At 39.7% G+C, this 16,077-nt stretch overlaps 1 protein-coding gene and 1 long non-coding RNA gene across 5 annotated transcripts in view; both read left to right on the top strand.

Annotated features, from left to right (window-relative positions):
* micu1 (mitochondrial calcium uptake 1) overlaps positions 1-16,077 on the top strand; it is a 36,426-nt gene that overhangs the window by 14,679 nt on the left and 5,670 nt on the right. The window contains exons 5-11 of one of the 4 annotated variants that reach the window (XM_005915411.3): positions 575-618; positions 3,652-3,663; positions 10,335-10,340; positions 11,089-11,203; positions 12,741-12,823; positions 13,220-13,420; positions 15,372-15,509. In XM_005915411.3, coding sequence (XP_005915473.1) covers positions 575-618; positions 3,652-3,663; positions 10,335-10,340; positions 11,089-11,203; positions 12,741-12,823; positions 13,220-13,420; positions 15,372-15,509 — 599 coding nt within the window. The remainder of the gene's footprint in view (positions 1-574; positions 619-3,651; positions 3,664-10,334; positions 10,341-11,088; positions 11,204-12,740; positions 12,824-13,219; positions 13,421-15,371; positions 15,510-16,077) is intronic. The other 3 variants (XM_005915412.3, XM_042215194.1, XM_005915413.3) reach the window with 3 other exon arrangements.
* Positions 3,670-8,245, top strand: LOC121812595. Its single transcript, XR_006053178.1, has 2 exons — positions 3,670-4,861; positions 4,892-8,245. It is a non-coding gene; the product is annotated as an uncharacterized LOC121812595 (long non-coding RNA).

Genomic DNA, 16,077 nt, shown 5'->3' with positions numbered 1-16,077 from the left:
GCTCTCTTTTATGCAAAACGAAGAACTTATTTTTCAGGGATAATTAATAGTTTAGTAAAAATCACATTTTCTGTCCTCCTTTCAGGGAGAAGCAACAGAACCATAATAATAAGCATGTAGACTGATTTTCACCTGATCCAAATTGTGTGTGTGTGTAACCGAAGTGATTGTTTGTTGTGTTAGCATGAAATAACACTGATTTCTAATTAAACCAAATGCCTGAAAGTACTCGTGTCAAGATAATCTGTGTGTAAATACAATTCCTGCATGGTGTGGATCTTGGTTTGTGTTGCTCATCTGGATCTATAAAATGAATCCTTGTTTGAGAACTGAGTCGTAACTGATGATCAGGCCAGCAAACGCTGAATGCTGATCATTGTTTGGCAAAATGCAAATGGTTTTGTTAATGACTATTATTATTCTCCAGCACATGTCTTTTATTACCAGAGGTTCAACAGTGACACCAAGTAAATGTAATTGCTCTGGTTCATGCTCTTAATAAGTCTGTCTTCGTTTGTTAGAATTTTTCTGCCCTAATCTATAATCTCCTTGTATCTCTCTCTTTTTTTCATAGATCTAGGCCTCGACCAGTTCATCGTGAAGCGGTATGATGGCAAGGTAAGGAACAGGTGTCTAGGTCTTGGTCTATTTGGTCATCATGCAGGTCACCAGGAGTTTAATTGTGTCATAGCTTAATTTTTAATTCTTAAATTCAGCTTAGGGTAGCTGTTGTGGGATTTTTGTGAGTGTAATGTAAACCAAGAGAAGAAGGTTTATATCTTTCCTATTGCAAAGCTTGTTACATCTTACTAGTCCACCAGAGGGGTTTATTACCCAGATTTAAGAATCAGTTCATCAAATAAAAAACAAATTAAAAAAAAGAAAAAGAATTTTTTCAGTCACACAAATTGTTGATTGTTTTAGTTTTTAGCTTTAAAAGACTGAAAACATTGAAAACTTAATCAGCAGCCTAGTTACTCTGAATAATCCACAAACCTAAAAAATATGTGTTTTTTTTTCTTGAGCAGAAATAGACCAAAGTGAAGTCGACATTTAGAAAAATGCCTTTTTTAAAAATGTATTTAAAAATATTTAGAATTGTATCTTCATGCAGAAAAGATGAAGCAAATGAAGTCTGCTCTTGATAATTAGCCTTTTAATCATCAGATTATAGTAAGGTTTTTATCTGTTCATGACTTAAAAAAAATATGCAAACAGAGAGAGGTAATTATGAGTGAGGTTTTATAAGGTTTGGTCTTACTGAAATAAAGTGAGTATAAAAGTCAGTATTATCCCCTCTGAAAGAAAAATAACTAGAGCCAAATCACAGGTTAACTCGTAAAATATTAGCAACTTTGTGTGAAAACTGTGAATTAAATCTTGCATAGAGACAGAACTACATTTGTTCATTTTTCTGGATGAATTGGTAATGCTGGAGAGCTTTGCATGAAAGGAATCTATAACTCTATTGAACAAACATTAAATACTTATCGCAGGAAGTTGGATTGCAGCATTTCAAAAGTGGCAAAGAGAAAGCAAAGAAATAGAAAACATCATTACATCCAGCAAACAATCCAGAAATTAGTAGCAAATATCTAATGCTGCTGTCTGAATAACATGTTTAACTTGTATTTTTTTGTATTTTCCTTGTTTCTGTTGTTAAGCTGTTGTGTGTAAGTCGGTTTTGTCAAAACAAAATATTAGATTAGAATAACAGTCAAAAAATGTTTTTGCCTCCGCCATCTTAAATATTGAAGAGGGACAGTATCTTATATACTTCTTTGCTCGTGTCTTTGCTTTTGGTCCTGCGTTTGCTGTCTGCTTCCAACCCGAATGTGTTGTTTTCTGACTATTGTTTGAGCTCTAAAATTCAGAAAAAGGATTAAAGGCCAGAAAAGCCATTTAGTGTGAAGGTGCCTTTAACAAAGCACTTAAGAGTAACTATAATAGGGACATGCACAAAGAAGGCCCGCCCACTGTATAATGACCTCTTCAAAGACAATGGCAGCATGCAAGCATTATAGGCTGGCCCCTTATGGACACTGATTGACTTCAGGGAGCTAGTGCCAGTGCTCTAAATGCTGACATTTCCATGAATATAAATCACCAAGATCATATTGCATAAGTACATTTATTGATATTGATTAGTGACCATTACTGCCCTTCCATAGATTTCAGACAGCACCTCTCAACACCCAACAGCTAAGCATTCATTTAATATTAGCTAATCATCAGTGTGGCGATTGTAGCTTCTAACCTCATTACAAAATTCATCAGGCCTCAGGTTGCTACGAGTATCTGCCTGATCTCCATATTGAAGTCAGATGAACAGGTAGCGAGGGATTGCAGTCTACTTTTTTGTCATAGGTTTCTTCCTGTACTCCTTTCTCTGCTCCTGCTCTTTTGCTTTACCTTACCTTATGTTTTGTGAGACCTAGAGTACTTTTACTCACCCATATTTTAAAAATCTGTTAAAAGTATGGGATATATAGTAATCAAAGGGGCTTATGAAATTGTGTGGCAGACCAAAATTAAAGTGGAGCACTCGTCCTGTCTGGCCCTTGTCTGTTTATGTAAATGATCCGATGCTTCAGTCCTCATGTTTCTTGCATTTGCCAGGCATGTTTAGCTTTGGATTTTCCCTGGCAATTTTACTGCCATGGCTAGAGTGGCCCGAGAGATTCCCATCTTCTTAACTCCTCATTTGCCCAGAGAGACACACCTTCTTCTCACCTCTAGCAATTTAGAGGAGTAAACTATTACTTTTTCCATTTTACTATTTAGGTTAACACAAACCTGAAAAGTACAATGAGTAAGACCTACATGAAATGCCCAGAGAAGTGTAATGGTACAATATCTGTGAATGGAAATATAGTTAAGTACGAAGGGAGCATTTCAGCTAAACCAAAGCTAAAGCCCACACCATGTGTGAGAATGCCATGAAAGGTCTCCTAAAGGCCTCTGTATCTCACTTCCCATGGTTTTATTTAAAAATAGCTAAGCCAACTGCAATGTTTGGGCATAGTTAAGTGGGAATATGTGTAGGTGTACGTCCTTCTGTCCACCATCTCCCGCTGACACTAAATTTGTTCCAGGTTCAGTCTTTATGTAAGACAAACTTGTATGGTTGTTTACCAGGTGTGGTTCATATTGACTCAACCTGCTCATTGTGTTGTTTTCCATCCATGTGTGCAGTATCGCGATTGTTTTAAAAATCTTTAACTGCTTGTCTTTGCTCGACAAATCGTTTAAGCGCACCTCTCCTTCTGCTGTTATTTCCCTGCCTCGCTCTGGTTATTCTTTCTGTCCTCATCATGTTGGTATGCTTTTCAGCTGCAGTAATCCAATGTTGATGTGACCTGACGTTGTTAACTGTTGATTATTCTCTCATGCTCTTATCAACCATTCTCTCTCATTCATGTAACAAATAACACCCCTCCCCCCATGTTCTCTCTTCTCTTCCTCTTGAATAACCATCATTGTCAACTCCCCGTCTCCCAACATCCCCTCTTTTTTTCTCTGCCTCATTTTCCCAATCATTACATCTGCTGATCCCCACTCTCCACCAACCAACTCCCCTTCCCCCTTCACCTCCTCTTCATCTCCTCTGTCTCGCTCCCTCCTTCTCATTCTGCCCCTCCCTCTCTGCAGGACTTCTGGCAGGTATGGGGTGTGTGCCGAGCAGCATGTGTGCACCTGAATGAAAAAATGCACTCTGTAGCCACTTGCTACTCCCTCTATCTCCTTTATACTCTTTCCTCCTCTCCCTCTGATTTCTCTACTTTCTTTTGACTACTGGCTCTTTCTCTGCAGTAATATGGAGGGCATAGGTGTTCACCATTGTTAGTTCAGGGGAACGGCTATTCAGACACTTTTATTCTCCAGAGTTTACCACGACTTACATGCACTTTGACTAGGACAGCAGCCAAAGTGTGCTTTTTAATATTTACATCTTAACTAGATTGCCAATAACAATTCCTAAAATTCCATACTGGTTTTTCCCTCATAGCTTCAAGCTGCTGCAGGTGGGATGGAAGTAGAATAAAGCAGTACTGTAGTACTTTAGTGCTTTATTTTTTTATAGTAAGCAGAATATGGCCATGCAAAGTACTTGTTACTGATTGGCTGGTAACCGTTTTAAAGACAGTGCAGCTGGACAGTAACCTGCACAAGTAGCTGCTTTAGTAATCAGGAAATTGGTCTGTTTAATTGTTAACCACCTTTAAACAGACTCCAAAAAGCTTGGTAATATAAATGCTTATCTGCCTTATGCACTTTGAGATTTATCTTGGCAAATAACTTACTTGGTTGTTATAGCTTTCTCCACCCCTGCCATGTCTTTTTATTTGATCCGCTGCAGTAAGATACCTAATACTTGTAGTATTGTTTAAATGTCAAAGAGATTTGGTCTTTAAGCAGGTTGAATGCTTCTGTCAGTCAGCACTGCATGAAGATAAGCTAGTCATAGCAAAGGGCAAGTTACAGCCTGTTCACCATATCATGACTGGTGGTGCAATAATGTGAAGTAGGCACACACGCCCCATTGTCTGTGATCCTGTATCAAATATGCAAACTCCAACTCCACATTGTTATTGGACGTTGTGTTGGAGACCTTCCCAGTGCCCTTTGTAAAGCTTTGTTAGAGGCAGCTATATACCATGCCTTCCCTGCTGAATTATTGAAAGTGCAGGCTATAGTTTGCCTTGACAGCGATTATTAAAGACTGCAGCACTCCTATATCATTTATATATACTAATCGGACCCCCAAAGTAAAGTCTACCTACTTTCATACATAAATAGTTGTTTTAAGTTTTGCAAAGGTAGAATAAAAAGGCTCGCTGAAATGATTTCTTTGTTAAGAGTACTGGTCATTTAAAAAAAAAAAAAAAAGAGTACTGGTCAGTAAGACATACTAATGGTGCTGTTCCCCTGCACTCTCACTGTCCTGCTTTACACGCACACCTCTCTCTTCTCATCTTTCATTTCTTCTAATAACAGCTGTAGCTTTCCAAATGCTTTGGCACTTGAGCTGTTTCCCAGCATGCACTGCTCTAATGCCTGTGTCTCACAGAGAAAGTAGCTGGTGGCGGCGCCCCCTCTCTGTGCATGATGTCATCACAGGGTGGTTTTGGGCCCAGAAAAAAGCCATAAAGGCTCTGTTAGCTGATGTCAAGGCTGAATTGGTGTGCTTGATAGTCTGCACAAATCCATCCTCTGGACTGTCCGGGTGTCAGTGCTGCATGATCTCTGTAGAGCATGGTTTAGAGTTACTGGAGGCAGGACTTGGTTTGTACATTTAAATGTATGCAAACTGTTCCTACATGTTCTGGCTCACTGTGTTTGTAAAGCAACGCTGTCTTCCGGATGACCTCCACCGACGGAGAGTCGAAACCTGTCACTCAGAGGGAGTGCTGCTCCAATGGAAAACACGCCACTTGTCACACCAACTGTTGTCATGTTTACCCTTTCTGATCTCACAGGATGCTCCCAGGGCCTGCTGCTTGGACTGATACAGACCACTTTTTATATATATATACATAAAATCCTAATGGTGCTGTTATTTATATATATGTGTGTGTGTGTGTGTGTGTGTGTATATGTATATATTCTTCCGCTGTGTGTAATTTTCTACATGCTTTCTTTGTTCTCTGTTTTGTTGACACTGAAAGATCATACACAAAAATACACTGAATACTCCTGATCCTTCTCTATTTCTCTCTCTTCCACTCAGTTAGAGGTTGGTTTGTCTCAAAAGCTGGTCCTTTAATTCAGTTCAACCTGTCGTTTATAAGACAGCTGCCAGTCCTCAACGAACAAAATTTGTTTATTGAGCGTTCCACATCAGGAAGCATTATACTGAATGTGCTCACTGCATAAGTTATTAATGGCAAACCTGCTTTGTGGTTACCCCTGAGACTAGAGGTGGCTAATGCATTAATTTTCTCTCCTCCCACACACCTGCCGACCCACCTACAGAATGCAGTGTTTTGGTCCAAAGATGCGATCATATACAGGGAGAAATTATCGTCTGCAGCTCAGTAAAAGATGAAAAATCACATCGTCTTTGTGTTTGTTGGGGTGCGTAGTTTGTGAATGGGGCGCCATGCTGTGTTGAAGATGCAGTGCAAGTGGGCTTGTAGGCTGTCAGACCATTCAGAAATATCAAGCTGAGACCTGGATTGACTTTTACCCTCAAGCAGGTCATCCTGAATTCAGTTTTCCCTGATACTCAAATCATTTATTGTACCCACAAAAGCGACAGTAACCTCAGAGCTACCACATCACATACTGCGGTGCAAAGGACACAACGGTCCTGATTCATTTTTAATGCATCTTTTGTCACACTCCTCCCCTCTTTCACTCTTTCTGCACTGTCGGTCAGGCTTTACATGTCACTGACCTTTTTTTTTCTTTCTTTCTTTTTTTTTTCAGTCAGTTCATCAACACGCTCCAGTAAACCACGTTATTTTGAAACTCACCTTTGCATTCAGATGCGAGGTCACTTGAGGACAGGCGTCACTCAATAAACACATAAACAGCAGAATGAGAGCAAATTCTCCCTGTTGCTGCCTGAGCCTTTCATCAAACCCTAGACTCATAAATTTGTGTTTTTATTATGGCAGTCATGGAGGAAAAAGAGTGAAAGAGCAGAAAATACATGGATGACAAATTATGTATTTTTGGTATCCAAATGTGTGTACAAGCGGATTGCAGAATTATGTGAATTGTGTCTCATATCAGTCAGTTGCTTCAGCAGTTGTCTGTTTGCTTTTGTTATGACACTGGATGTCAGGAGATTTGATCAGTCTCATTAGCACAGATGTGTTCATTGTCACATCCTTAAGTATTTGGAGCATGCCCCCTTTTTTTTGTATTTTCTCTGTCACTGACACAAGATAGGGTGAAGTGACTTTTAGTTTCATAATGAGCTTTTCTTCCCCCTTTTTTTTCACCTTTTGACATCTTGATTGTTGATCTCTAATTTTTTATAGTCGTGTACACATGCAAAACTGTGAAAATGAAATTACTGTCCAGATAATCATGTTATATACAGTTTGTTATTTGTAAAAGTAACAAAACACTAAATAATGAAGGTAATGCATTGAAGCATCTGTCATTTGATGATTGATATAGGGTGTCGATATAAGACTGCATTGCTGCAAGCTGTTTTGGTTTTATCAAAGTAATTAGGATCTAAAATGTTTCTATGGCAAGTTTTTAAGTATATCACTTTTAAGTGTTTAGAAAATGTTTCCTTAGTATTTGCGTGAAATGAATAATGAATGAATAATTTGGCCTTCTGCATGCATCCCTTCAGCTGTGCCTGGTTGTACGGGTCTCATGCTTAGTTTTCTTAAAGCTAGTTTAAATTTGGTCAGACTAGCCATGGGCTATTCCTTAGCTCTAGTGCACTAGAGAGATTAGCCCTGACCAGACCTTTAACTCTGTTTGTCCATTCCTCCTTGCTACCAGTGATGCCCAGACAGCAGCTCTGTCAGTCCTGTGTTTCTGCCTCACCTAACAGGCTAGTCGGATTGTCATCTCTAGCTGAAACACAAGGACAAGTATGTAGACATGTCCAGGCTCAAGCCAGAAGTCTGAAAAGCAGCCACACTCACATGTATACAGACAGATATGAAGTTGGTACTGATTAAGAGATAGGTTTTAATTTACTTGATTGCTGCAGCAATCAAGTTTACAGTCATTTAAGTGCTTTGGGAAAAATCTACCAGTGTTAAATACTGATTTAAATATAGTTGGTGTTTTATAGGCATAATGTCCTCCCTGTTGAGCTATCAAAACTAATGAATTACTAACTAATTAGACACAGAGACGAAGTCTGTCTAAGGAATCAAGTAACCTAGTAGCTGCATTTTGTAGATAAGACTTTCTGCCTTTTATCTGATGTTGTACTCTGTGTGCATTTCTGTACTGTTCACTGGCTTTTTGCTGGAGAACCCAGTATTGTGTGTCTCAAGTCGGAAGCCGAGGCTTGCACTAGTGACAGAAAGATGGAGGATAAAGTGTAAGTCCAGGCATGATCCTTACAACAGAGCCACAGGATGGGGAGTATGAAACATGGAGCATAGGTTGATATTCACAGTGCCATACCTCCTCTTCTTCTTAACAGCGTGCACATTGTTATAGCATAGAGCGAATAGAAAAAAACAAACAAAGAGAGAATGCTTTAATGTCAGCTCATTGGCACTGAAGTCTGTAGCTATAGAGGGGATCCTAAAAGACTTAAAAAACTTCCATCGTGTGACCTTTTTATAACCCTGTGAAAAAAGTTGAAATTCTTTGTAAAATGTAAAGGAAAACAGCCCAATTTGAATTTTTGTTCAGCAACACATTTCTTATAAAGTAGGGTGTTTGTCACTGTGTTGCATCAACTCTTCTTTTAAAAACACGCTGTAAGCATTTGGGATCTGAGGGAATTACTGTATTACTGTAAAAGGAAAACATGTTTTGCTTAATGTGGGATTTCATAAGTTTGGGTCATTTGAAGTGTGAGATGATGGTCCTCTCCTCTTTACCCTGTTATACGTGGCTCCATGATTTCTGTAGAGGATTCTGGCTGTATAGTTATATTTTTTGTGTGTTTTGTGTAGGACAGTTGTAGATAAAGCTTGAAACTACAGTGGCATGCCTTCTTTTTTTGCACATGTCCATTCAGTACTGACTCTCTGAATTGGACTTTATGTATAATTCTCTGAATCCTTTAATGATTTAATGAAGTGTATGTCAAAAATGCCTAAATTAGTCACAATCTTACAATAAAAAACAATATTTTTCTTCATTAGTCTGTTACAGACTTATGAATCCCCAACCACCGCAGGGAGGCTCTTTTTATACCAAATCATCTTCATCAAGTAGTTTCATCAGATTTGTAGACGATAACAGCAAATCGAAATAAAAATATGAAAAAAACAAACCGTAGAATTTCTTAGTTGAATATGTCATCTTTATACTGGTTTATATTAAATAGCGTAAAAAATTAGTTTGCTAATTTAGCATTGTCTTTTTGGTTAATTTTAAATAGCATCTCAGTTTGTGGGAAGCTGGATTGTAATTGGATTTGTTTCACTCCAGGCTTTCTGTGAGGATGCTGTTATCCTTGACTCAGACGAGTGAAAAATGTGATACTACCCCTAATGTGTTTGGTGCCTCTGCTCTGATCTTTATAATGAGGCCCAGTGTTTTTATGAGTCTTGGTGTACGGCCTTGTAGCTGTCCCATTGTGCCTACTGGCATACACACTCGTGCAGAAGTGTTTGTCTTTTCTGTTTTGTAGACTGGCATTACAGCTGCTTCTCACCTTGGACCCAGAGGACTTGTTCCATGTGTTATTGTACCCAACTTAGGGGACAGTACCAACCTCTTTCACTCTCGCACCTCTCACTTTATCTTGTTTTGCTCTTTCTTCTTCTTCTTCCTTCTTGCATTTATACACACAGTTACACCAGAAAAGCTTGCAAAGCACCTGGAATTAAAACATTGCCCTTTGCTGTCTTTCTTATTCTGTCACTTCTTGTAAACCTGTATGATTAAAAAATAAATTTCTCTCCCTCTGATTTCCCCTTTCTCCCTCACTCCCTTCTCCTTGGAGAATGAATATATCTTAAGTACTAGTAGAAAATGTTGTTGTCTTTGTATCTCTGACTTTTAAAACTGAGGATAGACATGAACTGGAGATAGAGATAAACTTTATGCCCTCATACTAATTGTCTTTTGTTTGTATGCAATGAGAAGGGAGTCGGTTAAAGGGGTAATGATTTGAAAGATTTGATATGAAGGGGGTGCCACCAAATGTTTACATTTATACATGTTTTGGTTCATGTGGTTAGTATATGTCTGTGACCCTTGCAAGTGATAACATGAGATTAGCTTTGATTTGTAGTGTACTCAGCCTGCGTTAGTGATTATACTGCAACATGACTTTGATTCACTTCAGTTTAGATATGCTCTGTGTACACAAAATGTGATAATATGTAGCACAGCAAATCATAGTCCTAGTGTGATTATTCATTGTACGCTAATTGTAGTTGCACACCGTGAAGATTGCAAAGCATAATTGAATTCTTAACTTTGAGTGGCATCGACCAATTATCTTGTTTTGAGCAAGATTGTTTCAGTGTGTGTGTGTGTGTGTGTGTGTGTGTGTGTGTGTGTGTGTGTGTGTGTGTCTGCAGCTATATGAATGCAAATCTGTGTCTTTGCCATTAAAGCCCTGCTATAAACAAAGCAAAAAAACAGCAGAGGCCATGATTTTGTTTTTCTAACAGTTGTTTTTCCTCCCTCCTCATACTCCTCTGAAATGGACCCCTTTACAGACGGAGGTAACTCCACATGGGCTCAGCGTTGCCGAGCTCCCTCCTCCACCCCTTCTCCCTTCTCTAGGCATGCTCTGTCCGTCTGTTTGGTGGAGAGCCCTACTAGTGGGACACTGTCTTTCAAGTCTGTCACTGAGTGTGTAGTGTGCATGTGATTAAGTCGCACTTTCATGCAGTGCTGTGGATATACACATGGAAAACATGTCGTTAACTGTGTGTTTGTGTGTGTGAGAGAGAGTTTAATTCGCCCTGTTTTTAATGATTAATGCTCTGGGTTACATTACAGCTATGTTTAACAAATGGTGTGTGCGTTTGTGCTGCAGTCTCTCGTGATGTTTTCCCTCTCTTTGTGTCAGTTTCTCACTGTGAGTACGGTCTCTGGTGGACAATGTTTTATACTCGAGCTGACTGCTGACTAACCATCATCATCCTCACCTGTTTGGCTTCATGTGTATGCAGCACTTGCATGACTGTTCATGTGATAACCCAGCTATATGAAGTGAACTTTTTATTGTGTGTGTATGTGTGTGAAAGACCAGAATGTGTTTAGATTTTTGTGTTTGAGCAAGTCTTTAATTGAGCCTTGGTCCTACACACACATACACACACGTACTTGCTTGCACACACACAACTGCACAGCTATAGAAGCTGTAAGGCTAGTGCTGGATCATGTTGTAGGTTTTTTAATATAGCTGTTACCTGTAGTGTGTGTGTGTGTGTGTGTGTGTGTGTGTGTCCTGACCTGGATGAGCAGAAGATTGCCCAGGAGAGGGAGAAGTTTGCAGATGAGGACAGCATATTTTACACACTGGGGGAATGTGGCCTTATCTCCTTCTCTGACTACATCTTTCTCACCACTGTGCTGTCAAGTAAGTACATTGTTGAAATGTGCAAGACTTCCTAGAATTGAAGTGGTTCACATGACCTATCTCATTAAGTATAACATCTTTTAAATCGTCTGCATAGTTCACAGATCAGATCTCATGAGAGTCTCTTTTGTGTCTTCTCTGCTCTCTACATTTCTACTTGTCAGTTAGGACAGAAAGTAAAAGAAGGGATGTCTTTTGATACGACGTTATTAGGGAGGACAGGACATGTATAAGACGTGGGTTTTAAATGTTAATGTGAGCTGACCAAGTCTGCTTACACAGAATCAGTCTTACCTTGATCTAGTATTGGTGGTTCATACAGGAAATAAATCGCACATTAATGCCTCCACTCCCAACGGGCCGTAGTGTTTGGTAATAAAATGAAAATGAAGCTCAACTCGTTCCTCTCCAAAGGCTAGTAAACTTTTATCCCCAACTCTGCTAGACCTTTTATTATAATCCGTTCATAGGGAGAAAACCTTAAGGGAAGTTTTCAAGGACAAGCCTTTTTTTAAAGCAGACGAAGCAGGATGCATTATGGTTGGTTTCAATCTGTTTAACACAGCCACAAAAAACAGCAAAGTAGATGTATTTTGCCTACCAGATTTAGATTTACACTTCATAGTGCCTTTTTAATAAAGATTAATCTTCCATAAAAGGCACTGAAGAATATTTGAAGCAATAAATATTCATAGTAGTTAACTGTACAATAACAATGTGAAGCCATGAAAAGAATTTAAAATTAAGGAGAGACTGTATAATATTTTATATTGCATGTTATTGTTTTGGTGTATGAATTACATGGATTGGTCAAAATATGACCACTCACAGATGAACACATAAATTTTGATTGTCACATCTGGTAACGGTGATTTTTATGTATTTGTTTTTTTTCCTGTGCTGGTGGATGGACAGACAGAAGCCAGTTGATAAAGAGCATGTCTAAAACTAGCAGTCTTGTGGGGTCAGCAGTGGTGAATCCCTGCTCGTGCTGCTCTGCAGCAGGTCAAACAGTTAATGAGGGATGGGGTTTGAAACACATCATTCGACTAACGGGGTTGCTAATAGGGCCTGGCACAAGCTACCACCAGGCACCTTCAGAGTTCGTTTTAAGTCCGTGCCTCGATGGCTTTAAGCTGTCTCGTCAGGACCAACAGCATATTAAGTGAGCGTGTTCGTAACATTTTGTCACATCAGGGTATATAGATCTTATATACATAGTCTCACAAAATATTACAGTTTAGATCAGGTTCCAAAAGTAGACAGTAAAGTTTAAGTTACTAATGTATTAAAGCAAAAGAAAATAACAGAGTGTGCAGTGTTTTTTTTTAGCAGCTTCAGTGTTGGTGGAAGGCGGGGCCAATTTTTGCTGTGTAGTTAGAGGGTTGATTTCCCTGTGTGAGAACTTTGCGCCACCTTGAATGAGGAGAAGACTGAATATATTGTACAATTATGTGTTTTGTGTAATATTTGTAATATACTGTGTGTAATTGAGAGTATCTCTTCATGTGGCTTTGTGTGTTGCTCTTGTGTCCAGCTCCCCAGAGGAACTTTGAGATCGCTTTCAAGATGTTTGATCTGAACGGCGATGGAGAGGTGGACCTGGAGGAGTTTGAACAGGTTAGACTGACATCAGCAGGATGTCCTACGTGCAGCAGATGCACGCAAACCTGCGCAAAATCAACATATTAAACGTGACAGAAGCTTGAAAGAGCTAGCCCACATATTTATATTGAGATTTAATAACCAGAGTAGCTTTGATTGTTTTACAGTGACACACACTGACTAGCAATAAAGGTAGGCTCCCACACTGCTGTCCACCAGTGTGACCCTTTCTCAAAGAGACAGATAGATGCTGTGCTCAGCAGTCTGTGCTAACATCAGTATATGCAGCTCAGTTTGTCTTATACAGTCTATATAGTATATATTGTAGTGAATATATTGTAGTTTATAACTACCTCTAAAACTTAGTCTGCACGGACACTCTGGTTGACACTTGGCTCTCTGTATGTGTAGGTCCAGAGCATCATTCGTTCCCAGACCAGCATGGGTATGCGACACCGCGATCGCTCTACCACAGGAAATACCCTGAAGACAGGTGGCTGCAGCTCTGCTCTCACCACATACTTCTTTGGAGGGGATCTGAAGGGCAAACTCACCATTGGCAGTTTCCTGGAGTTTCAAAGGAAACTGCAGCACGACGTGCTCAAACTAGAGGTAACAAAAATGGAAAAATTAATGAGGAGATGATTCAACTTCAATTTTCCATCTACTGGTTTACTGCAGTTTGTGTACAGTTACAGTCCATTTGAATTTAAATGCATATTAAGTCTCTGTACTTATTAGGAGCTGCAGAGGAAAATGAATAGCTTTTTCACAGAGCCAAAAACAATCTCACTGTCTGTATTACATGTAGTTCCAGAGTCCAATTAAATCAAAAAAAAAAAAAATGTTTCTATCAGGGGAGAAGGAAGGAGCTAGTGACAGGTGGTTTTACACATAAATTAAAAACAAAAACGATGAGGAAGTCAGTAGCAACAGCTGATCAGTGCTGCTGAGCATATGGTTGAGCTGGTGTTTACCATGCCTAGTGCCTAAATGATGCTCCAAACCATAATGAGTGGCATTATCAGAGGCTCAGAGAACAGGACTCAGATCTGAGCATCTGCAAGAAAAGGAAGCATTATGTGTCAGGCCTTAATGATACCTCAGTAGTCATTCGGGGAAATCATAACACAACAGATAAGTTTGAATTTATTTTAACATTCAGCAACTTCATGTGAAAGCAGATTAAATAACTGCAGCCAACATGAAATGAGTGGTTCCTGAGTTTTAACTCTTCTTGAATTTAAGAAAAGCGATTGAAGTGGCTAGCATTTCATAGCGTTTTCAACAGTGTCTCGAGACTTTTTGATGTTGCTCTTATGTTCAGTGTGAAGGTGCTCTCCATCTCTGTAGAGAACGGTGCACCAGTGGCGGACATGCCCGTTCTGGTGCTCCCAGGCAAACCCAACAGCTCTGGCCGATGAGCACAGTGACCAGTTTGTAGCTACATTGTACGACTCTTAACAGTGGTCATGTTGGTCCTCCTTTCACAAAAGAGCAGATACTAGTCCTGCTGCTAAGGTTGATCCCCTTTTACTCCCCTGTCCAGCACGCCGCAGGTCACAGCCTATCTCCTAGTATCTCCTTCACACAATTTAAATTGTGCTAGGGAAACAACAAACCTTACAGACACTGATCATATTGTTCTGCCATACTGGAGGCGCTGGACTACATGTGCAACCTGAAATGGCTGCAGGTAACATCTTTTGCTACAAGTAGTGACAAGGACAATAGCAAATGGAAAAACTAGAAAAAACAAATCAGTCTGGAAGGATTTTCATGCTGAGGAAACAAATCTTACTATTATATGTAGTCCCAAATTACCCTAACAATTAAATAAAAAAATGTTTCTGTGAGGGGGGGAAGGAAGGAGGTAGTGACAGGTGGTTTTACACACAAAGTAAAAACAAAAATGATGAGGATGGTTTCGCAGGTGGTGTTGTTGTGTTGCTTCTCCAATGCATCTTTTGTTTCTTTCCTTTATATCAAAGCACATGAAATGGTTTCACAATGGTTTATGCTTCCTAAATGAACAGACTGATATCCCTGAGGTTTAACTGACTTTATGCTATACTGTAATCATCAGGTTACATTACAGGGTTACCTAGGAAACTGGAGCCTGGAATGTCTGCTAGGGACCAACCGTCAGCTTCAAAGTGATGCATGACGACTCTTTATAGTTGTAACTCTTATGCTTACAAACTTACAGGTCAAAGAATACGTGCCATTCTCATTATTATAATGTGGGGGGCTTAGTCACATCCTGCCTGCCAGAAATGCAACATTTCTAGAGGTTAACAAGTTAAGAGAGAAATGTCAAACATCCTCAGTCATAAATCAAGTGTGTTGACCTGACACAGCAGAGGCATGCTGTTGTTGCAGTGAAACATTGCAACAATGCACATGCACATTTAATGTCACCAATGCCAGCTCCAGACGTGACTCAGCTTGAAGCCTGACATCAGTATTTACTGTTTCCCATCTCCCTGTGCGCTCCCTTTCTAAAAATGTTGTTTCCTCCACATAGCACTTGATCTGTTTTTCTCTCTTTTTCCCTCCCTAGTTTGAGAGGAACGATCCTGTGGACGGCAGAATCACTGAGAGGCAGTTCGGGGGTATGCTGCTGGCCTACAGCGGCGTCCAGTCTCGTAAACTCAAGCAGATGCAGAAGGGGTTGAAGAAAATGTTTAAGGATGCACAGGTAAATAAATATGTCCTTTCGTCCATCCTTAAATGTAGCTCTGAAAGTCTTAGCCACTCCAGAGGTAAGATACAGCGCTTGATGAGGTGTTCTGAGTGTTTTAATTAATTAGCCTACATGGGAGGATGTATGACAGACAGAGCGTAAGGGAAAAAGAGACTGTGCAGGGGCATTGAGAGTCTTTGTGAGAGTCTGGATGAGAGGTAATACATCACTGGGAGTGGGCAGCACATACAGTGTCTGATCTTATCCACCTTACCAACTCAGTCTCTCCAGCCACCTCTAGCTCTATTTTGGGATGACCTCAGTATTGGTGCAGTTAGCTCTCTTCATTCCTCTCTGGTCGTCTCAGTCTTCACAAAATTGCGCTGTTTTTTTTTTTTTTAGACATTATCCTCAGTTGAGTAGTCTTTGAAAGAAAAAAAAAAGACAAGACTATTGCTTTACAGCCACATTGCTTTAAGCATAAAAATTCTCCACAGACATTCGTGGTAATGTAAAAATCATAATTTCTAAATTTAGTACATGCTTATATCTCCTTCCTACTTCAAGTTCTTTGCATGAACCC

Source organism: Haplochromis burtoni, unplaced genomic scaffold, assembly GCF_018398535.1.
Source record: "Haplochromis burtoni strain Fernald_Lab_line unplaced genomic scaffold, NCSU_Asbu1 Contig_12, whole genome shotgun sequence".
In the NCBI taxonomy this organism is placed as follows: domain Eukaryota; kingdom Metazoa; phylum Chordata; class Actinopteri; order Cichliformes; family Cichlidae; genus Haplochromis; species Haplochromis burtoni.
The sequence above is the reverse complement of the archived record's forward strand: the minus strand, read 5'-3'. Positions and strand labels throughout refer to the sequence as shown.